At 46.3% G+C, this 26,342-nt stretch overlaps 7 protein-coding genes across 10 annotated transcripts; 6 read left to right on the top strand and 1 right to left on the bottom strand.

Moving 5' to 3' along the window:
- Window positions 1-882: 882 nt before the first annotated feature.
- Window positions 883-4,873, top strand: LOC143015688 (cyclic nucleotide-gated cation channel-like). The gene is made up of 10 exons (XM_076169739.1): window positions 883-971; window positions 1,450-1,560; window positions 1,803-1,994; window positions 2,287-2,397; window positions 2,589-2,695; window positions 2,970-3,457; window positions 3,534-3,812; window positions 3,901-3,999; window positions 4,191-4,568; window positions 4,694-4,873. Exons 1-10 carry the CDS (start codon window positions 883-885, stop codon window positions 4,871-4,873), a joined length of 2,034 nt encoding a protein of 677 aa, XP_076025854.1.
- A 554-nt stretch (window positions 4,874-5,427) lies between these two features.
- Window positions 5,428-7,818, top strand: LOC143015687 (calnexin-like). 3 transcript variants are annotated; one of them, XM_076169736.1, is made up of 6 exons: window positions 5,428-5,476; window positions 5,771-5,844; window positions 6,603-6,722; window positions 6,935-7,037; window positions 7,127-7,197; window positions 7,464-7,818. In XM_076169736.1, the coding sequence occupies exons 1-6, from the start codon at window positions 5,434-5,436 to the stop codon at window positions 7,470-7,472; spliced, it is 420 nt and encodes a 139-aa protein (XP_076025851.1). In that variant the 5' UTR covers window positions 5,428-5,433; the 3' UTR covers window positions 7,473-7,818. The 3 variants fall into 3 exon arrangements, with proteins under 3 accessions (XP_076025851.1, XP_076025853.1, XP_076025852.1); XM_076169738.1 differs by lacking the exon at window positions 5,428-5,476 and adding an exon at window positions 5,483-5,643 and having other exon boundaries at window positions 7,464-7,815; XM_076169737.1 differs by lacking the exon at window positions 5,428-5,476 and adding an exon at window positions 5,483-5,643 and having other exon boundaries at window positions 5,759-5,844; window positions 7,464-7,815.
- A 368-nt stretch (window positions 7,819-8,186) lies between these two features.
- Window positions 8,187-13,770, top strand: ctsf (cathepsin F). Its single transcript, XM_076169726.1, has 14 exons — window positions 8,187-8,544; window positions 9,159-9,269; window positions 9,826-9,907; window positions 10,665-10,726; window positions 10,840-10,912; window positions 11,214-11,327; window positions 11,404-11,552; window positions 11,667-11,763; window positions 11,910-11,990; window positions 12,160-12,279; window positions 12,402-12,466; window positions 12,595-12,685; window positions 12,902-12,960; window positions 13,616-13,770. The coding sequence occupies exons 1-14, from the start codon at window positions 8,296-8,298 to the stop codon at window positions 13,688-13,690; spliced, it is 1,428 nt and encodes a 475-aa protein (XP_076025841.1). The 5' UTR covers window positions 8,187-8,295; the 3' UTR covers window positions 13,691-13,770.
- A 516-nt stretch (window positions 13,771-14,286) lies between these two features.
- LOC143015679 (tripartite motif-containing protein 16-like) lies at window positions 14,287-16,792 on the top strand. Its single transcript, XM_076169725.1, has one exon. The coding sequence runs from the start codon at window positions 14,500-14,502 to the stop codon at window positions 16,243-16,245; it is 1,746 nt and encodes a 581-aa protein (XP_076025840.1). The 5' UTR covers window positions 14,287-14,499; the 3' UTR covers window positions 16,246-16,792.
- Window positions 16,793-17,230: 438 nt separating this feature from the next.
- On the top strand, window positions 17,231-19,450 carry LOC143015678 (tripartite motif-containing protein 16-like). The gene has a single exon (XM_076169724.1). It carries the CDS (start codon window positions 17,284-17,286, stop codon window positions 19,036-19,038), a length of 1,755 nt encoding a protein of 584 aa, XP_076025839.1. The 5' UTR covers window positions 17,231-17,283; the 3' UTR covers window positions 19,039-19,450.
- A 372-nt stretch (window positions 19,451-19,822) lies between these two features.
- eif1ad (eukaryotic translation initiation factor 1A domain containing) lies at window positions 19,823-23,362 on the top strand. Of its 2 annotated transcripts, none has more exons than XM_076169730.1 (5): window positions 19,823-19,966; window positions 20,672-20,793; window positions 21,065-21,173; window positions 21,350-21,458; window positions 22,002-23,362. In XM_076169730.1, the coding sequence occupies exons 2-5, from the start codon at window positions 20,707-20,709 to the stop codon at window positions 22,225-22,227; spliced, it is 531 nt and encodes a 176-aa protein (XP_076025845.1). In that variant the 5' UTR covers window positions 19,823-19,966; window positions 20,672-20,706; the 3' UTR covers window positions 22,228-23,362. The 2 variants fall into 2 exon arrangements, with proteins under 2 accessions (XP_076025845.1, XP_076025844.1); XM_076169729.1 differs by having other exon boundaries at window positions 19,840-19,966; window positions 20,658-20,793.
- A 264-nt stretch (window positions 23,363-23,626) lies between these two features.
- Window positions 23,627-26,342, bottom strand: LOC143015681 (N-acetyllactosaminide beta-1,3-N-acetylglucosaminyltransferase 2). Its single transcript, XM_076169728.1, has 3 exons — window positions 26,209-26,342; window positions 25,822-26,056; window positions 23,627-25,664 (listed from the first exon to the last, which is right to left on the bottom strand). Exon 3 carries the CDS (start codon window positions 25,658-25,660, stop codon window positions 24,338-24,340), a length of 1,323 nt encoding a protein of 440 aa, XP_076025843.1. The 5' UTR covers window positions 25,661-25,664; window positions 25,822-26,056; window positions 26,209-26,342; the 3' UTR covers window positions 23,627-24,337.

Raw genomic sequence — 26,342 nt, 5'->3', positions numbered from 1 at the left:
TTGATTTCTTTAAACAGAACACAAGTATCAGATGTGTGCAGGTGTGTGCTAATCAGTTAGCAGTCACACACAGACACACACACACATTTGCAGCTCGGAGGCCACTTCAAACAGGGTTCTTGAATTCAGATGAGCTTGCTGGTGAAATGGAACACACACTCACACACACACACTCACACACACACACACACACACACACACACACACAATTAGCAATTTAAACGATGCTTTTGTCGAGTGTCATGTGATCGCTCCTTTTATCCCTCCATCCCTCCGTGTGTGTTCATCTGTTAGGATCTAACCAAACATCTAGACAGGCAGATAGACAGACAGGCAGACAGACAGATAGATAGATAGATAGATAGATAGATGAGTTGAACTTTGGAACGGCAAGAAAATCCCCAGGTTTGTTTACCTTTCTGTCTTTAAATCGTCCAAACTTGTTGCTATGCCATCTGGTTTCCGTGGTGACGTTCGATCGCTGACCTCAGACTCTCTGACCTTTCATTTCCGAGTGTGGGTGCATGATAGTTTGCGCGCGTGTGTGTGTGTAAGTAAGTGAGTGGTTATGTTGTGTAGTTTGCATCAGTGTGCGTTTTTTCTCAGAAGTTGTTTGAGTTTGTGTGATATGTTGCGTGTCATTGTGCGTTTGTGTGTGTCAGCCTGGATTGCTATATGCTGGGTGTTTATACGAGGTGTGAGTAAAGGTGTGTGTTGGTTTGTGATATTGTCTCTCTTATCTCTCCTCTTATATTGTGTGGTTTTCGTCTATGCCCCTTGATTTCCTAATTATAAATGTATTGACCCAAAAAATAAAGTTTTATTTGATAGATGTGAGTGTGTGTGTGTGTGTGTGTGTGTGTGTGTGTGTGTGTGTGTAGTATGACAGGTCCCATGCAGGAGTCTCACAGGCTGTCTGTGAAAACATGGACAGAGGAGGAGAGCGACCGAGCTGATAGCACACTGAGCAGGTTACACACACACACACACACACTGAAGAAGCACACTTCTCAGGAATCCGTTGAGTGAGTCATGTTGATGTCAAAATGGATTCTAAACATTCTTCGCACCTAAACTGTTCTGTGATGGCGCCGTGATGCTTTTAATTCAAGTTTCACCCAGAGAGAGATTTTTTAACGTAAAAGCTCTTTGCTGTTAAAAAGACTTTGGTCGATTGTTACGTTTCACCTTTGCCAATCAGAACATTGGGATCAGCTGTGAACACGACAAAGATGTCTCCTTCCTCTCTGTCATATGTAAACATGATTGATCCATTAGTGTGAGTCTTACACGGTGTGTGTGAAGCAATGCAGGCATTTGGTTTGATTGAATCGCCTTCAGTTAACTGCAGTGAAACCATCGGCTAAAGTGAGCACAATCAAATCATCGAAACATAATATCATCCATAGCAGACGATTAACTCTTTGTCCTGTGTGTGTGTGTGTGTAGAGGCCAGTCAATGTGCGATGACACCTGCTCAGAGCTACAGAGAATGGCAGCCATTGATAGGAGAGACGCTAATTCCCAGAATTCCTTGCGTGGGCGAGGTGCTCTGTCCAGGTATGATGTCACAGTCAGGAAAAGCCTTCTTTATTATATGATATAATGAATTATTATTACAATTATTATTGCTGTTTAGCAGAAAATGACATATAGTGATGGTAAGCGAGCTAAAATGCTGCGTTAGAAAACATGTCAGCGACCTCGTTGGGATGTAATTCTTCAATTGTGTGAAATGGCAGGTGTATCTCTTTAAATGGTGTGTAGCAGACTGTGGTTGTAGCCACTTGTGTGTCTTTCAGGTTGGTCGGCATGGTGATGACCCTAAGGGAATGGGCTCACAAGGGTTTGGCCGAAGAGACGGAGCGCCCGGATTCCTTCTTGGAACGTTTCAGAGGCCCCGCCCCTATGGACGCACAGGCTCCGCCCAGCAGGCTCAGCCACACCCACACCGGCTCTGACCCAGATACTGAAGGCAGACGAGCCAGACCAATGTGAGAAAGCAAAACGCACGACGAAGCGACTGCACGTACATTTCCTATTCCTCTGAGAGCTGGGGGCAACTTTAATATTGGTCAATCAGTATCACATCCCACTGACATGTTCTACTTCCATCTCCGTTTTCAGATGGAAATGGTTAGAGAGCTTTGGGTTCAGGCTACGTGCAGTAACCATTGTCTACGCTTTGAGTATTAAATTAGCATTCAAAATTCAATATTCACCAACTTGTCCCCAGCTCACCTATCAAAGGAAAACCTGCATACGGTAAATCTCTCTGTGTGCCAGGAGGAGGCGCTGTAACATCCTGGTCCTGTCTCCGTCTGATGATGCGTACTACAACTGGCTGATGGTGATCGGTGCTGCTGTTTTCTACAACTGGACGCTCCTTGTTGTCAGGTATGGAACTACAGTATGTATACATGTGATACTCTGATTACTGCCGCAAGGGTTTCTCTACTGCTCCTGTTTCTCCTCCTACTCCTACTCCTACTCACCTACTCCCTCTCCAACTCCTACTCCTACTCCCTCTCCTGGTCCTACTCCTCCTCCTACTATGTGAGGACTGTATGTTGGCTGTCGTTCTGTAGGGCCTGTTTCGATGACCTCCAGATGAGGAACGTGTTGGTGTGGCTGGTCCTGGACTATGTCTGTGATGGAGTCTACATCCTGGACACGGCTGTCCGTCTCCACACAGGTACTGAAACAATTCAGAAATATGGAGGACATTACTGGACGTTATTCAAACGTTCAAACATTCATCTGTTATCTTTGTCACCGCCGCCAAGGATGTTATGTTTGTTTGTTTGTTTGTTGGGATATCTCAAAAAGTTATTGACGGATTTCTATGAAACTTGGTGGAAAGGTTGGACGTGATGGTCTTGTCAATAACTAGGCCACAGAGTCATGATTGGAGGACTAATCTGTCTCTGAGCTACCTCGTTACCTTTTTGTTTGCCTTGCATATGAAGGTTTCTTGGAACAGGGCTTGATGGTGAAAGACGTGCGTCGTCTGAGAGAAACTTACCTTCGCACCTTCCAGTGTAAACTCGACGTCTGCTCCATCCTCCCCACTGATCTCCTCTACCTGGCTGTTGGAATCAGCTACACTCCTCTCCTGCGATTCAACCGCCTGCTTCGCCTACCGCGTTTGTTTGAGTTCTTTGAACGGACGGAGACCAGAACGGGCTACCCCAATTCCTTCCGTATCTGCAAACTGGTTCTGTACATCCTGGTGATCATCCACTGGAATGCCTGTGTTTACTACAGCTTCTCCAAGGCCCTGGGTTTAGGCTCCGATTCCTGGGTTTATCCCAATGCGTCTGATCCAGAATTTAGCTCCCTGGCCAGGAGTTACATCTACTGTCTCTACTGGTCCACCTTGACACTGACTACCATTGGAGAGACTCCACCTCCTGTTCGAGATGAAGAGTATCTCTTCTTGATTTTTGACTTTCTGGTGAGTTCAGATAGATGATGGCAGTAAAATGTGTCCCAGCAGATATGAAAAGAAATAATGGTATTTGTTGTTTTAGGTCGGTGTTCTGATTTTTGCTTCCATCGTGGGGAACGTTGGAGCCATGATCTCCAACATGAACGCCACAAGGGCGACCTTCCAGGGCCGCGTGGACGCACTGAAACACTACATGCACTTCAGACACGTCAGCAAGGTGTTGGAGCAGCGTGTGATTCGCTGGTTTGACTACCTCTGGACCAATCAAAAGACGGTGGACGAGCAGGAGGTGTTGAGGAGTCTGCCCACTAAACTCAGAGCAGAGATCGCCATTAATGTTCACCTGGAGACACTGAAGAAGGTGAGGTCAACAAACACTTAAAACCAAATCCGATAAAAATCTTTGAATGGATTTGGATCCGTGTGTGTGTGTGTGTGTGTGTGTGTAGGTGCGTATTTTCCAGGATTGTGAGGCGGGTCTACTGGTAGAGTTGGTGTTAAAACTGCGCCCACAGGTTTTCAGTCCTGGAGACTACATCTGCAGAAAGGTCGGTGTTCTTCTACCACTGCTGGTCAACTCTACTGTCTTCATACCTAAACAACTATGGATTGCATTTACTAGTTAGCAAATTATGACTTAAATCTGACTAGTTTGCATATTTTAAGTGCTGCAGAAAAGGAAACTCTGCAAACTGACACACTCTCCCTCCCTATATGTTCTCCAACCAACATTTTCCAGGGAGACGTGGGTAAGGAGATGTACATAATCAAAGATGGTCGCCTGGCAGTGGTGGGGGAGGATGGGGCCACGCAGTTTGCTGTTCTGACCGCTGGAAGCTGCTTTGGGGAAATCAGCATCCTCAACATCAGCGGCAGCAAAATGGGGAACAGGCGCACGGCTAATATTCGCAGTCTGGGCTACTCAGACCTCTTCTGCCTCTCCAAACAAGACCTGATGGAGTCGCTGCAGGAGTTCCCCCACGCCAGGGCCCAGCTGGAGCAAAGGGGGCGGGACATCCTAGCAAAGGAGGGGCTCTTAGAGGAAGTGAATATCTCTGCAGGAGAGGAGCTTGAGGAGAAGGTGGAGAGGTTGGAAACCAGCCTGGACCGACTACAGGTAAGGACTAGAACCACATACTTAAACTACTTCTATACTTCTAAACTATAGCAGATAGAGTATAGATTCTATAAGACAGTAAGGAGTATCACATTACTGACTAACACTGCTGATGTGGCCCTCAGACCTGCTTGGCTCGTCTGCAGAGTGAGTTCAACTCATCTCAGCTTCGTGTGAAACAGCGACTCACCGCTTTGGAATTCAACGTCGCCACAGCGGCCTCGGGCAGCGGCTTCCTGTCTGACGCCGACGGCATGGAGAGCATCTCTGGCGGCGCACGCAGCGAGATCAACATCCAGCTCTGACTGGACCAGCTGTTGCTATGGAAACGGCTGTTGTCACATTTGTTATCATAAATTAGTTAATCCTCAAAATGAAAACAGTTTTCATTTTTTATTTCATATTTTCCTTTTTTATTTAATTAGGTTAAGAGAATTGTATTGTAAGTGAAATGTCATGTGTCACAGAATATTAGTTTGATTTTAAGTACATTTTCTATTAGTAGTATATATTATAGATTAATACATTTTATTTTGTGGATATGTCCTTACGAATCTAAACAAATAACATGTACTGTTGATTTAAACCTCAGAGCGCCACCTTCAGGTCGGTCTGTCATCTGCTGCTGTTATTTGTAGATTGGGTTTTTATTGAAGTCTTTTACTGAAATACAAGCAACATTTGACAGAAAAAGACTGTGTGTGCGTGCGTGCGTGCGTGCGTGCGTGCGTGCGTGCGTGCGTGCGTGCGTGTGTATGCAGGTGTGTGTGTGTGTGTCTGGGTGTTAATAATCCAGCTGTAATGAGTGTTTACAACTGAGTCAACCAGTAACTTGGGTTCAAAGTCCAAAAGACGCGACTGTAAAATGAGGAAGTGCCTCCTCAGAATCTGCAAACTGAGTGAGCGAGGTAGAAGCTCACCTTCATCTCCTCTCCACTTCACCTCCTCTCACTCTGGCACTTTTCCTTTCTTCTCTCTCTCTCTCTTCTCCTCACACATCTCATCCTTCCCTTCATCTTTGTCCTCCCGTCTCTGTCGATCTCTCCGTCTCTCTTGTAGGAGTTTGAGTTTCTCAGTGAGTTTGCAGTCTGAAGGTCTTTCCTGAGCTTCTGTGTGTTTCCTGCTTCCACTTGTGATTTTCATTGTGCTTGTGTGCATGACATCCATACTTGAGTGTGTGTACATGTGAGTGTGTGTTACAGAGATGGCGCTGGGCTTTGTGTTGCTGTGTGTAGCGCTGTGTGCCGGTGTGACGCCTGCGTCTGCTGCAGCTCAGGTAAGCCTCAGACTTTATGGTTATAAGAAATGATTTGAATGAAGGAAGCTCATACCTCTGCCAAGGCTGAACGAGCCAAGCCAAAACTGTGTCACGCCAAGATAACAAACTGCAATATGACTTCATGGCTTCAGACCAAAGTGAATCTATTGACTATCGTGAGGTGAACTTTATTTCTTATTCAACGATTTTAAATTCATCTTTAGACTTCAATCAGCAGAGGAACAAACGTCTGCAATCAGGTCCAACACAGTGTTTATCTCTGTCCATCAAATCAAATGTACTTTTACTTATCACTAACATTTGAATCCTTTTATGTCATGGATTATATTGATTAGATGTTTAGTTGCGTCTCCTAGATTTACTTTCTACTGTGTAAATTCATTTTGTCGTTTATTTGTATTTCTTCTAAAGTTCAGGAGAAGATTCTGCTCTAACTCCTCCTCCTGCGCTCTTGTGTCATCTTTTGGTTATTATTGTAGTTGTAGAGCTTTCTTTCTCTTTCAATAAACTCAAATAAAACAAAATCTTGAGGTAAATATGTTTTTTTTTTGACACGAATATCGTAAAGCGTCTGTCATAAGTAATCGTTTAATCAACAAATGGATCTGCATCATCATCATCAATAACAGGCTCTTCTCTCATGCCCCCTCCTTTCCATTATGAAATGTGTGTGTGTGTGTGTGTGTGTGTGTGTGTGTGTGTGTGTGTGTGTGTGTGTGTGTGTGTGTGTGTGTGTGTGTGTGTTTATATCCCAGCCCGGCATCATTGAGAGCCTCCTGTTGGCCACACACCAGCATCCCTGGCTGTGGGGTCTCTATGTCTTCACTGTCGGACTTCCCATCATCCTCTTCATCAGCTTCATGTGGCCTGACGTGGTATGACAAGTGTGTGTGTGTGTGTGTGTGTGTGTGTGTGTGTGTGGCTGAAGTACAACTGTCACTGATAAATGAGTTTCCATAGTTGAGCTCTGAATGTCTAATAGTCTGTCTGTCTGTCTGTCTGTCTGTCTGTCTGTCTGTCTGTCTGTCTGTCTGTCTCTCTCTCTCTGTGTGTGTGTGTGTGTGTGTGTGTGTGTGTGTGTGTGCAGAGGTTTGGACCCCCTGATGAACAGTATTACTACAAGAAGTCTGATGATGCTCAGCCGGATGATCCCGAGCTGTCTCGTCTCCTCGACCCGCAGGATCTCAGCAGTAAGTCAGGATGAGCAGCAGAGCTCACAGCAGTCATGGTGGAGGTGCTGATGTGTTCTCATCTCCTCTGTGTGTGTGTTTGTGTGTAGAGCCGGTTGACAGAGCGACCAGGAGGAGAGACGCTCAGGGCAACCAGAGGAAGTCTGACTTGGACCTGAAGGTGAGAATCCAGCTATCATGTTTAATTTGACTCTATAAACAGTTTGAGATGAAACAAAATCATTACACAAACACGTATCCATAAACATCCACCAACTTGGACTCATTCTATTATTGTATTTATTTATCATTCCCTCATTTTCTCCTACCATAATTAAATGTTGTCTCTTAATGTCTCTCTCTCTCTCTCTCTCTCTCTCTCTCTCTCTCTCTCTCTCTCTCTCTCTCTCTCTCTCTCTCTCTCTCTCTCTGTGCGTGTGTGAGCAGGACCCCTGATCGATGCCTCACCAAGCAAACAACAATAACTCTCAGGAGGAAGTTGCTGTAGTTCATCTCCAGCCGTCTGCACCGATAAAAGGATGAAACTGTTGTCGAACATGAAAGACTGAAAGTAACTCAATACACTGCAGTATTGCTTAGTAGATCACAAATATGAGTTCTCATATATGTAGAATAAAGACGTGTAAATGATCCCCAGTACAGAGCGTCACACACTAGGCTCCTTGTTGTTTTTGGTCTGGCGCCACCAGGTGGTATCTTGGTGTCACAGCAGGATAGAAGAGGATCTGTCCTCTCCTCTCTCTCACCTGTCACTCATATGTGACGGGTTCATTTGGTGTTGTGTAGAAATATTTCAATAGAATTATTAAATTATTGACTGACATGTTCATACTTAAGGTTCTTAAGTTTTAGACGAAAACGTAAAAGTGTAACAGCGCCACCATCAGGCCGAGCAGCACCACAATGTCTCAAACATGACCGCAAACATAACGGCCTTGACGGAGGTAATCATCGAGTTGGTATTCAGCAGTCAGTGAGTGAATGAGAGGTTTGACTTTCTTCTTCTGTTAGACCGTTCAATAACCGGTTAGTGACGTCGTGTTTATATGTTTATAAACACAAGTGAACCGTGTGTTTCTTGAACACAGCCCGGCCTAATCCCCGCGGGGCTCCACCCACCGCCTCCTGACGTCACTGTTGTTTGGAAACACAAGCACTTTGTGTTCTTGTGTGTATTTGCTGTGTGTGGCAGGAAAACACACACAATTCTCGTCTTTGCTGCCCGCACGCTGCGCATAACAAACACAGCGGGGGCAACATGGTGGTCGCATCGCGCTGCTGCTCGGTAATCCTCTATGTGGCTCTGGCCGCCGTGCTCGGCTCGGTGTTGGGGCTCGGCGAGGACCTGGACCGGCCTCTGATCGGGCCTCCCGGTTCTCCTATCCGACTGCAGGAGTCCGACCCCGGGCTGCAGAAGGCTCTGCAGTTCGCCGAGGAGCGATACAACCGGGGCTCCAACGCGATGCACCTCCGCAGGGTCAGCCGGCTCCTCTCCGCCACCAAGCAGGTCGCTAAAGTCTTTGGATACCTTGTTTATTATCAACAACACGTAATTGTTATATGTGTATTTTACAATGGAATGGAGAACGTCGTTCCACGAAGTAAGATATGATGCAGTATGCGGCTTTATTGATGGTAAACAACAGTGCGACTGGGGGCCTTTAACGCTGAGTCAAGCGAGCGAGAAACAGGCAAATACCGGAAGTTGTGTATTTCTCCCTCCAAAACAATAGGACCGGCTTTGAATGATACAATGTGTTTACATGTTCTTTTCGTTCGTTTCTAGTCGTCCTACTTCCACTGTGTGTGATTCTTTTATTCCGTCACGTTGTAACGGGCTGTAGAAAACGGTTGCAGGCTTCTTAAGTTAATTCCTGGGATATAGTTTAGCTGTAAATTCTAACCGGGAGTCATAAAGTTTGGCCACCAACTGCACCCGGCTTGGTGTCAGAACAAAAAGAAGCATCGAGATACTTCAGCATGAAAAACAAAAACATGTTCATGAAAGCTCCGCCATTCCACAATAAATGTATGCATACAAGACTGCTAGACTGTTACAGTTTCATGTTTGAGGAAACTCACCAATAGCTGTGTGTGTGTGTGTGTTTGTGTGTGTTGCAGCTGGTTAAGGGTATCCGCTACACTATAGCTGCTGAACTCAGCAACACCCAGTGTAAGAAATCTGCTATGCTCAGAACATGTGACTTCTATCCCGAGACACCCAAACTCAAGGTAGGTTGTGTGTGTGTGTGTGTGTGTGTGTGTGTGTGTGTGTGTGTGTGTGTGTGTGTGTGTGTGTGTGTGTGTGTGTGTGTGTGTGTGTGTGTGTGTGTGTGTGTGTGTGTGTGTGTGTGTGTGTGTGTGTGTGTGCGCGCGCGCGCGCGCGCGAGAGAGATAGAGAAGGCAAGAGAGAGACAATATCAGAGAGAGTGTATTTTCATTGTGTTTGTTTTCTTTGGCAGATAGAGGGGTCTGTGCGTGTGTGTATGTATTGATCTGTGACTGAGGTGATGTGTTCTGTTCTGTTTGTTCTGCAGTCCTGTGATCTTGTGACTTGCCTTTGAGTTTCCCTGAGCAGACTTGTGGCCTCGTGCTTCAACAGCAGGCGCCACTGTTTACACACACATAGTTCCACTTTCTTACTTCAAACATTCCATCAGTACAAAAATGACATTAAAGCTCTTAATTAGTAGCTCTTTACTCGGTTTATAACATAGATTATCTGTCTTCTTTGTGTGTGTGTGTGTGTGTGTGTGTGTGTGTGTGTGTGTGTGTGTGTGTGTGTCAGACGGAGGTGTGTGTGTTTGAAATCTGGGACATTCCCTGGCAGGGAACCTCGACTCTGCTGAAACAGAAGTGCCAGCCTGCAGGTCAGTCAGCAGCCAAACAGGAAGCGTCAGCTCGTTTCTCCTGGTTTACAGGCCATGAATCAGAGCAGAGTGACACCATGAAGGTTATGTTTGTTTTCACCCAAATGGTCTGAAGAATATTACGTTATAGTTGGCCTAACTGTTGTTTATGTCCACGGCGGTCTGCTCCCTCAGTATGAGCGGGAGTGATGACAGTGATTGAGTCCTCAGTGTGATCAAAACAATAACAAATCCTGCTGAGGACGCCAAGAAAGCTAATTTAACATTCATCACCCAGAATTGATAAGACACTATTGTTCACTAACCTGGTCAGTCTGAGGGGTCAGAGGTCATCTTTCTCTAGACGCATCTCCAATTTTATCCACAATATGATGATAAACTATCATGCCAGCGATTGGTTTACGTCACAGATGTCACATTGTTTTTCATTGATTGACAAATATCTAAATACCAAAACAGGGATGTTTTTCTTTCGCGTTGTCGATTAGAGATTTGTACCCATGACAACCAGCATGTTCTCCTTTTTTTGGCTTGAGACATCAGGGAACTGATGATGTTGCATCATTTCCTCCTGCACTCAGTGCAGCACCTAAACACCACACGGACATGAAGGAGCCTCCATATCAAAATGCCTCTCAATTTATTTAGTCTATTATTCACTTATTTCTCGTAGTAAACTGAAAACCGTAATGCTGCGGTCTTAAACACAGATGTTCTGTATGTTGACGCCCACTTTCTTGGATCTCCATCTTATCAGTTGAAGCTCAAGTGACAGAGACCAATGAGGTGAAGGATCAATCCACCAAGCAGCCTCTGGAGGTAAACATGAGCCTGCAGGTCACTGATGTGAGCACAATAACACATTGTTGCTGTGGAGAAGCCATTGTTGTTGTTTAATCTGTGTGTGTGTGTGTGTTGTTATTATCTGTCAGGAGTCTCTGGAGCTGCTGGGACAGTTTAAGGAGTTCATGGTTAAATACAACAAAGACTACAGCAGCCAGGAAGGTGAGTGTGTGACTTTCCATGGACCGTATACACAATAACATACAGCAACTATAGGTGTCACTATACTGTTTACAAGTCCCTCGTCCACAACATCAAGTCAGTCTTTTTAATTTTAAGCGTAACAATTGATTGATACTTTGGTAGAAACCTTACCTTTACATTTCTCTTGTGAGTGAGAGGCAGATAACACAAATCCAGATGAACCAATGCTGCGTTCAAGTGATTGTTCAAGTGAAAGCAGCATTGAGTCTGACCGGTTCTCAACTGTCTGAACTGCTTTTCTTTGTCTTTTGACCCACAGAGGCAGACCGTCGTTTGCGAATCTTCCACCAGAACCTGAAGACAGCTGAGAAGATCCAGTCTCTGGACCAGGGGTCGGCCGAGTACGGGGTCACCAAATTCAGCGACCTGACGGGTGCGTGTTCGTCAGCCATCGCTAACGTCTTCTGCTTTTCCTGGTAGTTGCTGATAGTCTTCTTGCTTCTCTCCAGAGGAAGAGTTTCGTTCCGCGTACTTGAACCCACTTCTGAGCCAATGGACTCTTCATCGGTCAATGAAGCCGGCGCGTCCCGCCCGTAACCCCGCCCCCGCCAGCTGGGACTGGAGGGAGCATGGAGCTGTCAGTCCTGTTAAGAACCAGGTAGCTGGAAACAGAAGGGACTTGAACTGCTGTGATAGTGTGGCTATTGAATACTGACCTGTGTGTGTGTGTGTGTGTGTGTCTGTGTCTGTGTCTGTGTCTGTGTGTGTGCAGGGTATGTGTGGATCTTGCTGGGCATTTTCTGTTACAGGCAACATTGAAGGCCAGTGGTTCCTAAAAAATGGAACATTGTTGTCACTGTCCGAACAGGGTAAGAGACACACACACACACACACACACACACACACACACACACACACACTCACACACACTCAAAAACGTGTTCGAGTTCGTAAACACTTGATACAATGGATTAAAGGTTGTAAATTGATAGATGAAGGTGATTTCTTCCGGCAGAGTTGGTGGACTGTGACGGGCTGGACCAGGCGTGCAGAGGCGGCCTGCCGTCCAACGCGTATGAAGCCATCGAGAAGCTGGGTGAGAACGTGTGTGTGTGTGTGTGTGTGTGTGTTATGGTGAGACGTTTCATCCAGAGGCAGGGCCAGTTTAAACTGGGACCCGCTAGGACTGGTCTCCCTCTGCTAACAGCTGTTTGTTGTACTGGAACATGAATATGACAAATCCTAGTTCACCATCTGATGTTTAGGCGGTCTGGAGACAGAGACTGACTACTCCTACACCGGCCACAAGCAGAGCTGCGGCTTCACCACGGGAAAGGTGGCTGCCTACATCAACAGCTCGGTGGAGCTGTCCAAAGACGAGAGCGGTGAGTTGACTCAGAGGGCTGAGAGGGCAACTGGACACCGGTGTCCCGCTTTGTTAGTTTAAGAGAGATATGTACGAGCACGTTTGTGTGTGTGTGAGATTTGTTCTTCTTCTCCTCCTCAGATATTGCAGCTTGGCTGGCTGAGAGCGGACCCGTCTCTGTCGCTCTGAATGCGTTCGCCATGCAGGTAGGAAACACACGTGCCTGCTCCTAAAGGAACGTCTAATCCCCTAATCTCAGATTATCAACAGGCACTTTGTTCTTTTACACCGTATGAAGCCGACCCCAGGTGACTCGTTCACTGTGTGTCTTTAGTTCTATAGAAAGGGCGTGTCTCACCCTCTGAAGATCTTCTGTAACCCCTGGATGATCGACCACGCCGTGCTGCTGGTGGGATACGGGGAACGTAAGTACAGTTTGATCAGGCTCAGTTTGGCTTTCATCTCAAGGACTCACAGTGTGTGTGTGTGTGTATACAGTATATCTGTTACATGATCCTGGAGTGACCACGAGTTAGGGCTGTGTTCCATTGAGTTACACCCTCATTTGTTTATCTAATAGAGCATTGGATTGATATTTTCAGTGGATCTATAAAGCAGCATTCATGTTCCTTTGCTCTCAGGTAAAAACGTGCCGTTCTGGGCCATCAAGAACAGCTGGGGAGAGGATTATGGAGAGCAGGTCAGACATCTGCCTGTCTGTCTGTCTGTCTGTCTGTCTGTCTGTCTGTCTGCCTGCCTGTCTGTCTGTCTGTCTGTCTGTCTGTCTGTCTGTCTGTCTGTCTGTCTGTCTGCCTGTCTGTCTGTCTGTCTGTCTGTCTGTCTGCCTGCCTGTCTGTCTGTCTGCCTGTCTGTCTGTCTGTGTCATTGTTTCACAAGAGTGTATCATCACTGACTGGAACTGTTGCTAGTATACAGAATGAGAAAATGAACTAAGCCTAAGGAAAAATCTTACTAAGCCATTTCAACACATTTTTTATTTCTCCCCCTTCTCTGTCTGTCTGTCTGTCTGTCTGTCTGTCTGTCTGTCTATCTAAACTCTCTCTGTCTCTCTCTCTCTCTCTCTCTCTCTGTCTCTCCCTCCCTCTCTCTCTCTGTCTCTCTCTGTCTCTCTGTCTCCCTCTGTCTCTCTCTCTCTGTCTCTCTCTCTCTCTCTCTCTCTCTCTCTTTCTCTCTCTCTCCGTGTCTCTCCCACCCTCTCTCTCTCTCTCTCTCTCTCTCTCTCTCTCTCTCTCTCTCTCTCTCTCTCTCTCTCTCTCTCTCTCTCTCTCTCTCCGTGTCTCTCCCACCCTCTCTCTCTCTCTCTCTCTCTCTCTCTCTCTCTCTCTCATATACAGGGTTACTACTACCTGTACCGAGGATCCAAACTGTGTGGCATAAACATGATGTGCTCATCTGCTGTAGTCACCTAAAACACACACACACACACACACACACACACACACACACACACACACACACACACACACACACACACACACACACACACACAGTCCTGCTGATCTTACTTTCCAACCCGGCAGTGTTGCAGTGTTGCAGTGTTGCAGTGTTGCAGTGCCGAGTGTTGCAGTGTTGCACGTTGTTACCTCACACTTTGTTTCAAACATACCAGTTGTTATGAAGCTACTTTTACTCTGGCTGTGGTTTTATTTTGATTAGATTCCGTTAATCCTGCAGCTCAGCTGTGTTTTAAGCAGTATTTGTTTTATTCTTTCATCTTTGCTGTGTTTGATGAACAGGGAGCCATAATGGTGTTCAGACGTGTTGTAACAAGTGTTTGTGCTAATGTTCTGTAGTGTTTTATGTTGCCGTGGCTACTGGCGTTTGCTTTACTACATTGTTGTGGAGCTGAGACATGAAGGAGATTAAAGACATTTGAATAGACGTGTGTACACTGATGAAAATAAAAGATACAAATGTAAAGTGTGCTGTGTGTGTGTGTTGTATTCACACACATCAACCAGGCTGTTACAGGAAGCAGCCGTCAAGGTTTATCTTCACTTTATTGCTTTATGCAACAATACATAGTCTGTATTGCATTCTTTGTGTTGTTTAAAAGGAGTTAGGCTTGTTTGTACCGCTCCCTTTCCCGAAGAAGGAGTGGTACAATCCTTTCTCACCCCCCACAGCTTCACGTCACACACACACACACACACACACACGCACACACTAGCAACGCTTCTCAGGAAGTGAACCAGTCAGACAGTCACTGTGAGCTGAGATGGCACAGCAAGGAATGCAGCTGGATCAGGGGAATATGTCGTGTTCGATCTGTCTGGATCTACTGAAGGATCCGGTGACGATTCCCTGTGGACACAGCTACTGCATGAGCTGTATCAGAGGCTTCTGGGATGAAGAGGATCAGAATCAGAAAATCCACAGCTGCCCTCAGTGCAGACAGACCTTCACACCAACGCCCATACTGGTGAAAAACACCATGATGGCACATTTGGTGGAGGAGCTGAACAAGACAGAACCCCAGGCTGGCACCTCTGGCACCTCTGGCACCGCTTGTGCCTCTGACCCTGCTGGTACCTCTGACTCCTCTGACCCCTCTGACCCTGCTGACCCCTGCCATGCTGGCCCTGCAGATGTGTCCTGTGATTTCTGCCCTGGCACAAAGCGTAAAGCTGTGAAGTCCTGTGTGCAGTGTGTGGCCTCGTACTGTGAGCAACACCTTCAGCCTCACTATGGAGCCACGCCGTTGAAGAAACACAAGCTGATAGAAGCCTCAGCAACGCTGCAGGAAAATATCTGCTCTCATCATAACGAGGTGATGAAGATGTTCTGCCACACTGATCAGCAGTGTATCTGTTACCGCTGCCCTGTAGACGAACACAAAGGCCACAAAACGGTCTCAGCTGCAGCAGAGAGGGCGGAGAGGCAGGAAGGTCTTGCTGCAACTCACAAAGAAATCCAGCAGAAAGTCAAGGACACAGAGGAAGAGGTGAAGGTGCTTCAGCAGGAGGTGGAGGCCATCAATTGTGCAGCTGATGAAGCAGTGACGGACATTGACAAGAGCTTCACTGAGATGATCGCTCTCATCGAGAAAAGAAGCTGTGATCTGAAGGAGCAGATCAGATCAAAGCAGAAAACTGAGGTGAGTCGTGCTGAAGACCTTCAGGAGGAGCTGAAGCAGAAGATCTCTGAGCTGAGGAGGAAAGAGGCTGAGCTGCAGCAGCTGCCACACATCGAGGATGACATCCAGTTTCTACACAGTTACCCCTCACTGTCGTGTCTCAGTGAGTCTACAGACTCACTTACTGTGAGAAATAACTTGACATACTTTGAAAATGTGACAGCCGCTGTGTCAGAGACCCAAAAGGAACTAAAGTCTGTTCTAGAGGAGGAATCTCTCAAGACTTCAGCAGCTCTGGATAATGTGGATGTTTTGCTGTCAGCAGCAGAGCCCAAGACCAGAAGTCAATTAAAAAAACATCCATGTAGCATGTCACTGGATCATGACACAGCACACAAAAAGCTGGGATTGACTTACAGGCAGAGAAAAGTGTATGTGTCTTATGCAAAGCAGTCACCCAGCAGTTATGCAGGCCGGTTTACTGAACACTGGCAGGTCCTCAGTACAGAGAGTGTGACTGGTCGTTTTTACAGGGAGGTGACGTATACGCACCAAGTTAATGTGGCCGTCGCATACACAAAGATTTACAGAGGTGATGTCCGTAGAAGTAAATTAGGATCAAATTGGTCCTCTTGGGCCTTATTCTGTAACAACAGCAATCAGTATAAATTCACACATGATGAAAAAAGTGAGACCATCCGCGGGCCCAAGTCTTTAAGAGTGGGTGTGTACGTGGATCACAGCGCTGGGATCCTGTGCTTCTACAGCGTCTCTTCTGAATCTGTGACTCTTCTCCACAGAGTCAAGACCACATTCACTGAGCCGCTCCATGTTGGACTTGGCTTTCCACAAGACAGAGACTCTGAAGTCTCTGCTGAGCTGTGTTAGTAGCTCTGTTGACTTTCAGTCACAGAGGTCATCCTGTCACTTCTTTGGTTGGATTGGAAGCTTAAACACTTGACATCCTGTGATGGGAGACTTTGAAAGATTCCAGTCACAACCAATGAAACAAGCAAATGTAAAAACTGGATCAGTGTAAATTAGTTAAGCTGCTGTGTGATCAACTGTTACCTTTTATCTCCACATCTGTATTGGTGTTTTAGTTCTGCTTGTTCTGTTCCTAATCATTTGGTTCAACACAGATTTCTAAGTCTTTCCTTTTATTAGACCTGAATGTCATTCTTTGACTATATGTTAGTATTTACTCTACTATTTACTATTTGTATTTGCAGAGAATAGTATATCAGATAGAATAGAATAGGTTTTGATTGTTTTTCCTATTTTGTTACTGAAATTAAGCCAAATGTAATCATTATGACACAAATCAACTGTAGCTCAAGCATGTGTGCATAGAAACATTTCACAAGTTTTCCCCTGATCTTTATTTTTGTATGTGTGACCAAAAGTGAATAAAATGTTTAAAATATGAACACAAAAAGTCTGTCTTTTCTATATAAGGAAATAAAAGACAGAAATAATCCAAACGTAACTTCATGCTTACTGTGGCTACAGGTGTTTACATTACTACATAGCTGCAGAGAAGTTGTAATGCGAGACATGAAGGAGAATAAATGTGTGTACACTGGACAGCAGAATGCAAACGCACTGATAGAAAATAAAAGCAGCGATATGGAAAATGACCGCCTCAGGTAAATGAATGAGGCGACACTTCTTCGTCGAGCTGCAAGAGAATGAGCGTCCAGAGCGTCCAGAGCGCCCCTCCCCCCACCTCACACCGATCAGCCGTACCGTTTTGTTTCATATCGTCTCTCCCCGACCGACCTACCGATCGACCGATCAGCGCAACTTTGACAAACATCCTTTTCCAGGAAATGCTCCCCACCCCTCTCACAGCTTCACGTCACACACACACGCTAGTATCGCTTCTCAGGAAGTGAAACCGTTAGACAGTCACTGTGAGCTGAGATGGCACAGCAAGGAATGCAGCTGGATCAGGGGAATATGTCGTGTTCGATCTGTCTGGATCTACTGAAGGATCCGGTGACGATTCCCTGTGGACACAGCTACTGCATGAGCTGTATCAGAGGCTTCTGGGATGAAGAGGATCAGAATCAGAAAATCCACAGCTGCCCTCAGTGCAGACAGACCTTCACACCAACGCCCATACTGGTGAAAAACACCATGATGGCACATTTGGTGGAGGAGCTGAACAAGACAGAACCCCAGGCTGGCACCTCTGGCACCTCTGGCACCGCTTGTGCCTCTGACCCTGCTGGTACCTCTGACTCCTCTGACCCCTCTGACCCTGCTGACCCTGCTGACCCCTGCCATGCTGGCCCTGCAGATGTGTCCTGTGATTTCTGCCCTGGCACAAAGCGTAAAGCTGTGAAGTCCTGTGTGCAGTGTGTGGCCTCGTACTGTGAGCAACACCTTCAGCCTCACTATGGAGCCACGCCGTTTAAGAAACACAAGCTGATAGAAGCCTCAGCAACGCTGCAGGAAAATATCTGCTCTCATCATAACGAGGTGATGAAGATGTTCTGCCACACTGATCAGCAGTGTATCTGTTACCGCTGCCCTGTAGACGAACACAAAGGCCACAAAACGGTCTCAGCTGCAGCAGAGAGGGCGGAGAGGCAGGAAGGTCTTGCTGCAACTCACAAAGAAATCCAGCAGAAAGTCAAGGACACGGAGGAAGAGGTGAAGGTGCTTCAGCAGGAGGTGGAGGCCATCAATTGTGCAGCTGATGAAGCAGTGACGGACATTGACAAGAGCTTCACTGAGATGATCGCTCTCATCGAGAAAAGAAGCTGTGATCTGAAGGAGCAGATCAGATCAAAGCAGAAAACTGAGGTGAGTCGTGCTGAAGACCTTCAGGAGGAGCTGAAGCAGAAGATCTCTGAGCTGAGGAGGAAAGAGGCTGAGCTGCAGCAGCTGCCACACATCGAGGATGACATCCAGTTTCTACACAGTTACCCCTCACTGTCGTGTCTCAGTGAGTCTACAGACTCACTTACTGTGAGAAATGACTTGACATACTTTGAAAATGTGACAGCAGCTGTGTCAGAGACCCAAGAGGAACTAAAGTCTGTTCTACGGGAGGAATCTCTCAAGACTTCAGCAGGTCTGAGAAATGTGGATGTTTTGCTGTCAGCAGCAGAGCCCAAGACCAGAAGTCAATTAAATAAACATTCATATTGCATCTCACTGGATCCAGACACAATTCACAAAAAGATGAGATTGTATATCATGAACAGAGAAGTTCATGTGGGGCAAAAAAAGCAGCCATACAGCAGCCATGCAGACCGGTTTACTGAACACTGGCAGGCCCTCAGTGAACAGGGTGTGACTGGTCGTTTTTACGGGGAGGTGATGTATACAGACATAGTTCATGTGGCCGTCGCATACACAAAGATTGTCAGAGATGATGCCCGCAGAAGTGAATTTGGATCAAATTGGTTCTCTTGGGCCTTATTCTGTAACAACGGCATTAATTATAAATTCACACATAATGGAAGAAGTGAGATCATCAGCGGGCCCAAGTCTTTAAGAGTGGGTGTGTACGTGGATCACAGCGCTGGGATCCTGTGCTTCTACAGCGTCTCTTCTAAATCTGTGACTCTTCTCCACAGAGTCAAGACCACATTCACTGAGCCGCTCCATGTTGGACTTGGATTGCCCGAAAGATTCTCTGGACTCTCTGCTCGGCTGTGGTATTAGCTCTGTTGTCTTTCAGTCACAGAGGTCATCCTGTCACTTCTTTGGTTGGATTGGAAGCTTAAACACTTGACATCCTGTGTTACCTTTTATCTCCACATCTGTATTGGTGTTTTAGTTCTGCTTGTTCTGTTCCTAATCATTTGTTTCAGCACAGATTTCTAAGTCTTTCCTTTTATTAGACCTGAATGTCATTCTTTGACTATATGTTAGTATTTACTCTACTATTTACTACTTATCACTACTTATACTTATTACTTTGTAATGCAGAGAATAGTATATCAGATATATTATAACACAAATCAACTGTAGCTCAAGCATGTGTGCATGGAAACATTTCACAAGTTTTTCCCTGATCTTTATATGTGTGACCAAAATGGAATAAAAGTCAATAAATGTTGTAATGTAAAATATGAACACAAAAAGTCTTTATTTTCTGTACAAGGAAATAAAAGAGACAATTTTACAAAATCATAAGAGAAGGTACAAGAAAACAGTTTTGTAAACAATTTAAAATGGGGGGTCTCTATTGTGAGATGGGTAACAGAGACAGACAGACAGACAGACAGACAGACAGACAGGCAGGCAGGCAGGCAGGAAGGCAGGCAGGCAGGCAGGCAGACAGACAGACAGACAGACAGACAGACAGACAGACAGGCAGGCAGGCAGGCAGGCAGGCAGGCAGACAGACAGGCAGACAAGCATACCCTCATCGTTACATAGAAACACTTTGTGTGGCGACTTTTATTTTGAAAGGGTCGGACCACTTTGACACGGAAGTGCAACATTAGCTTCCGTGTTACTGTGTGTTGTTGTCGGCCACTGAGAAAGCGAACACACGAGGTTTTGTGTGATCCAAAGTCTTTCCTCCGCGCTGCGCTCATCTCTCCGTACAAACCGGAAACCAGCCGACCTACTTCTGCCGTTCAAGGTAGCTGAGTGAGCGATGTAACGCGGCGCTACTTTCAGCTTTGTAGCGGCTGTTTGTCAGCCACGATCACTGAAACGACACAAAGTGCGTTGATAGATGCAAATGTGTCTGAAAGCTCAAATGTGATGTTTGATTTCTACGCTTTGACCCTCGATCAGCTGCGTGCTCAGATGGAGAAACGCTACAGTAACGCCAATTGAATGACAGAGTGTAAATGTAGCGGTGCTGGTAGCTAACTTCTACAGAGCGTCACTTTAAACAAACGCCCCACGCAGTTTACTACACATGTTAATTGTAATCGTGTCAATTCAAATATCAGGGCCGGATGTTTAATTCTGAAAACGAAATTTAGCGGCGGAGCTTTTGGGAATTGATGTAGAAATCAGTTTACGGTTTAAACACTAAATGGCGCATTTAAAACATGTTTGAAAATGCAAAATTGCTCTTTATTGTATTTATTTTCCCTTAATTGCGTGTTTGTTGTCACAGTTTTTGTTATTTTCAGTGTAAACACGTTAGATTTTCTTCCTCAGGACAAATAATTGAATTTAAAAGAGTAAACATCGCCCTCTGCCGGCGTGACGTCACTTTCAAGGCCTTCCTCAACTCGGCGAATCTGCTGCTTGTGGATGTTTCCGCCCTGTGTGTGTGTGTGTGTGTGTGTGTGTGTGTGTGTGTTTGTGACCTGCAGCTCTGTTTCCTCAGCTGGCGAGGAAACCTGCAGCTCCCCGTCCATCATCATGTCTCAGGCCACCAAACGCAAACACGTGGTGAAGGAGGTGCTGGGAGAGTTCGTCACGCCCACAGAGAACCAGCAGATAGTGAAGGTGAAGTAGTGCTACCACCACACACACACACACACACACACACACACACACACACACACCAACCAACCAACCAACCAGGAGCGTTTGATTGATTTGTTATTTGGGGAAACAAACAAATCAAACAGCAGCGCATACTGACGCCCTTTGGTTTGGGATTAGATGCGGCACACTGGTGACGTTTGGGTGTGAAGGAAGTTCAGGCATCCACATTGTTTTGCCCGTCTGATGTAAAGCAGCAGTGAAACATGTCCTCCACCCCTGGCTCTCTTAGGTCATTGGTAGCCGTGGTAACAACCTCCACGAGACCGTCACGGCTCAGGGTGAGACCTTCCTGGTGAGCATGCCCACCAAGTTCCGCAAGAACATCTGGATCAAAAGAGGTAATGTGTGGAGTCTGGAGATGTTGGAGAGAAGCTGAAACTGTTTCAGGATCACATTGATGTCCTGTGTGTCTCTGGTCATGCCTCAGCCAAATGATGAGTAACATGGGACTGCAGATGTGAGACACGGTTTACCAAAGCATTTTTTCTGAGATTGCGTCATTCTGTCTCCCTAGGCGACTACGTGATCGTCGACCCCATTGAGGAAGGAGAGAAAGTCAAGGCGGAGATCAGCGTCATTCTCTACAAAGATCACGTTCAGCACCTGCAACAGGAGCAGCTGTGGTGAGTGTCTGACGCTCAGACGCCTCTCACACCTCTCACACCTTTCACTCCTTCACCTTTTGCCCGTGGGCAGCACTCAGTGAGAACGCACACGTGGCGTTGAACCTGCAACGTCAGCAGGTCACATGGCCACAGTTGAGTAACTGGTGGTGTCATGTGAGTTGTTGTTGGCCGACCTGCTGGCGTCGCCTCCTACTGCTGTCAATCAAATTGCCATCATGACTTGAGTTGCGGTGGTGGTCGTGGTCGTCTCATTGTGTGTTTGTGTTGTGGCTCTCATCACATGAAAGAAGGATGAATAAAAGGTGTGGAGCTTCTCCTGCATGGAGCTCCATCCCTAACTGTGACTGATCCAGTGAACAGTCTGCATTCTTCAATACACAAATGATGACCAGATGATAACGGCCATTAGAGGCATCTGATGATCGAGCGTGACGCAAACTCCACACACGTACACGATGTCGCCAGGCAGAACAGGAAGGAGGACCTGGAACACGATGTTTAGGCCCAAATATCAGCTGATCTGTCCTTTGGTTTTTCCAGGCCGGAGGGTTTCAGCGCGGAGCCGGCGGCTCAGGGGAAGACGCTCAAAGAGCTGGACAAGGGAGAGGAGGCGGGGGGGGAAGAGGAGGCCAGTGACTCTGAGGATGACGAGAGCGACCTCTTTGTGAACACTAACCGCTGTAACTACCACTACAGCGAGAGCGAGGAGGACGAGAGCGAAGAGGAAGATGTGGACAAAGGAGAGAGGACAGAAAGAGGTTTGTAGTGCGACGTGGACGCGGACAATCGGGAGCGTTAAGAGCGGTGGGAGTCGTGTGCACGGGACTTCCTGTGCCGCCGCCGCTCCCCCTGACTGATATTGATGATGATGATAAGATGAAGGCCCTGGCGCCTTGCGGCCAGTTTGGACACGTGACGATTTTGTATTTTTATGTGACATTGGACCAAAGACGACAATGAAAGCATCAAGCTCATCATCCTGCTTATAAATAAAAGACGTCATCAAATTAAACACTTTAGTCGAATTCTCTGCTCTTCAGTGAGAAATGTTTGCTGCTTTGTGTGCCAACGTCATCGTGAGGATGTTTCCTTGGTTACGGAGTGGACATATAAGTGATGTTTGGTAGTTAGAAGGTTTAAATCGGACTGAGGCAACAACAGATGTACAAATTTAGTACAGCAGCGCCCCCGTGTGGTCAAAGCCAGCGTGACAGTGATCTGACGGCAGGCTGCGCTGCTGCTTCAGAGGGTGAGAGACTTCCTGCTCATGTTGACTGATAAAGGGAGAAGTTCGCGTTATGTTATTAGGTCCCAACAAAACACAAAGTCTAGTTTGATGTGTCGCCATCGTAATTTGTTTCTTGGTTTGGATTTCCTGTAAGATTTCTCTATTGCACATCATTTGTCACCACTTTGTAGTTATGAGTTTCAGAGCAGAACACTGTTGTTGTGCCGTTTCAGTATTAAGTGTTTAAACTTTACCAGAAGCTTCTTCACACCACAGCCTTGTGTTTGAAACATTCTCTGTAAATCTGTAAATCTTGTAGTAATCTGGTGCTTTTCTCACATTTGAAGGAGTGGATTTGAGTTGTAAACATCCTGGCACTGTGTGTGTGTGTGTGACTTCTATACGTCACCACAAACTTCAATGAATTAGAGTCCAAGTAAATCCTGGCTCTTTTCCTCCCTCTCTCTCTGGTTTATATTTAACATTAAAGCAGTTATCTGTTCGTCTCAAGACTCAAATCTAAATTCATAAACGTATGAAAATGTAAACATGATTTCACTCCAGATAGTTTGGAGACTTTTGGATGATTTGTTCAGGAAAGATCCAGGTGAAGAGTTGAGTCTCTTATTGTACTTCATAATATTCAATAAAACCTTCTGATGTCTAAATACACCATGAGTGTCTGCAAAACTCTTTATTTTCAGCCTTTCTGTAACACATTTACCCTGACTGAAGCTCCAAACCTGCACCTTCTTTACGCTACGACCCTGACGACCTCCTGTTGCATCATACCTACTTTATAATGTGGCAGCAGTTTGGTGACGTCTCCGTCTAAAATGTTTGTCCACAGTTTCTAAACAGTGTGTACGTGTAGTAAGTGAACCCGTCCAGTGAGTGGCAGGAATCCACCACTGCAACCGCCAATCAACTATAGAAGAAGAGTTCAATGTTTATTTAGTTTGTGTGAAATCAGATTAGCCGAAACAAACACCAATACATTTACCCCACACACACTATTATTACTTGGTACTTAGTTGTGATGAGCTGTCAGTTTGGCTTATTGAGTGATGTGCACCTGCGGCCAGGGAAACCAGTTTGGTGGGAGCCCTGAGGCCTTTTCACATATGTCAGCTGTTCCAGCATCCCATAACACATGTGACGGTGCTGACGGTGTACTTCCCCTTCTTTGTTTCATCCCCCAGTTCTGTTGGTCCCTCTTTAAGTGAGATGATCTCATAAGCCACTGAACAGATTTTAAGTTTGATCAAGAGCCAGAGCACAGCAGAACGACTGATAGTGCCTCCATCTGGACATCTGATGTGTCGCCTACAGTGCAGCACCATTTCATACCTCCCAGAACTGGGCAAAGACGGATATCTGCTGGTGACCGGCTTGTGTGCAGACTGGGGTGTGTTTGAGGAGCTTGACATTGTAGTCTAACCCATTCGAACAGGGATATCCTGTAGAAGCTGTATGTTTCCAGTTGACACAGTTGAGCAAATAGTGCTGCTGCTGCTGCTGCTGTGCAGGATTAATGTGGACAGAAGCTCGCTGAAACCTTTGCTGTCAATAATCATAATATATTATATTTATAATAATATGAAGTTAGTAGTCACATTTGAGAGGGTTTGGTTTTGAACAGTTTTGGTTAGTGACTCTCATTTTCTTTCTCGCCCCTCAGAGTCTCATTCCAACACTCGGCCTCTGTGTCCTTTAGGTGCAGCCACAGTCTACCCACCTGTTCATAACTTCGTTTGTGGACCAGTAAGACTTTGTGGTACGCACACTTGGACGACTCCTCCTTTTCAGAGAAATCAAACGTGAGGAAAGCAGGATGGTGGTCGGGGCTGGCGTTCAGCCGAACCATACACATCCCCACATAGACGTCATCAATGGGAAACAGGTGGATCCTTTTAGATATGTAGCTCAGGCGTTTGGCCAGCAGGCCTGAATACACCACCCCTCCTCCGCCTGCGTATGTTGGATAAAGTCCCTTGAAGAAGTGATTTGGGATAAAGTACTTGGAGCGGTTCTTTCTGTTGGGTGCAGCTGAAGCTATGACGTCTCCGACCATGAAATCCCTCAAGTCCTTCTCCCTCTTTTTCTGTAGTTGATCCTGGAGGAAGTTTAGCATAGCAGGTGTGTTGACAAAGACATCGTCGTCCCCCTTTAAGACAAAACGAGCTCCCTGGCAGTGCTGTGAGAACCAGTTCCAGAAGAGCACATCCTTTAAAGTGAGGTTGAAGAACGTGTCCCTAAAGTCCCACTGCAGGATGTCTCCATAAGTTCTGCTCTCCAACTGCAGCAATTCGCCTCCCAGACTCTCTGTGCCATCTTTCCCCAGCAGAAACACCCTGCGGACGAATCCTCCTTCGGCTTCTCTGCTGCTGTTCCTCCTCCGTCCTGCCACCCAACCCACCTGGCCCCACGTCTGCCGAATGGCCTGCCGGTTGTTAAAGTTCATCTCCATGGTCTTGATGGCTATGAGGAGCAGCGGGGGCCCCTCTTCTTCCTCTGCCCCGGCTCCACACGCTGCTTTGGGCTGGATCAGCACAGGGTAGTCCCTCTGGTGCATGTGCCGCACAAATTTGTGCAACTGAAGTGGTAATTCATCAGAGCCAGAGTTTTCCTTCAGAATGGAGGTTTTGCTTCCACACCCGTTCGCTCTGTTTCCTGGCCGCAGAATGGGGTTGTGATTTCGATCAATGCCCAGCTGGAGCCCGTTCCAAATGGCGTCCCCGTTCTGTTGGAGGTCCCAGAAGGTTTTTGGCAGTGGGGCCAAACCCTCGTTTCTGTAAAGTCCCGGGGCGATAAAGAAGGTGCTGAGGACGGAGCCCTTTACGTCCCTCCTGGTGACCATCATGTCAGAGCACACCATCACAGTAATGTAGCTGAACAGCAGCCCCATGAGGATGCACGGAGTGCACAGACAGACCAGCACCCTGCGCCAGCGATAGCAGCGCCACGCCATTCAACTGAGGGGACACAAAAGAGTGATATTTGTAATTATTAGACCATTATTGGTCCTTTGAAACGGGTCTAGAAACAAAGAGAGCTGCAACTGAAACGGCAGTCAAATGTTTACAGTATCAACAACCAAATCATGCATGTGTGAAGAGTTTGTTTTCTTACCTTTTTATAATTGGAGGGTCAGTCATTAGCTCTCACGTGTGAAAGTGAGTGAAGACGTCTCTCCTTCATCTAACCTGAAGCCAAACTCCTCTGGCTCTCTGAGACACGACGGCTGCTGTAGCTCCTTGTGACGACTCGGATGTGACTGAGCTGAGCTGAGTGATCGCTTTGCTTAGCTGACACAGTTAGGTGTGTGTCACTGGGTGTGTGTGTGTATGTACAAGAGGGAAGCACCCTGCAGCAGAGAGAAAGCAAACAGACTAACTGTTTTAGAATCAATGATTGTGGCAAATCAAATCAAGCGCAACAAATCAATTCACAGCTTGTATGGGAGAAAATAAATGTCTGTGTTTTTAATGTGATGACATCAGCAATAATATGAAATACCTTGACATCCTTTAATTCTTTGTAATTATGTCTTTCTGTCTTCTGGTTGCTTTTCTGAAACAAAGCAAATTGTGTTTAGTTATTTGCGTTCATTTTGGAAAAGACTTTTGTTAATCAGTCAAGATGTCGACTGA

Source organism: Genypterus blacodes, unplaced genomic scaffold (assembly GCF_046128005.1).
Source record: "Genypterus blacodes isolate CSIRO-AG114 ecotype Tasmania unplaced genomic scaffold, CSIRO-AGI_Gbla_v1 ptg000210l_1, whole genome shotgun sequence".
Classification (NCBI taxonomy): Eukaryota; Metazoa; Chordata; class Actinopteri; order Ophidiiformes; family Ophidiidae; genus Genypterus; species Genypterus blacodes.
The sequence above is the reverse complement of the archived record's forward strand: the minus strand, read 5'-3'. Positions and strand labels throughout refer to the sequence as shown.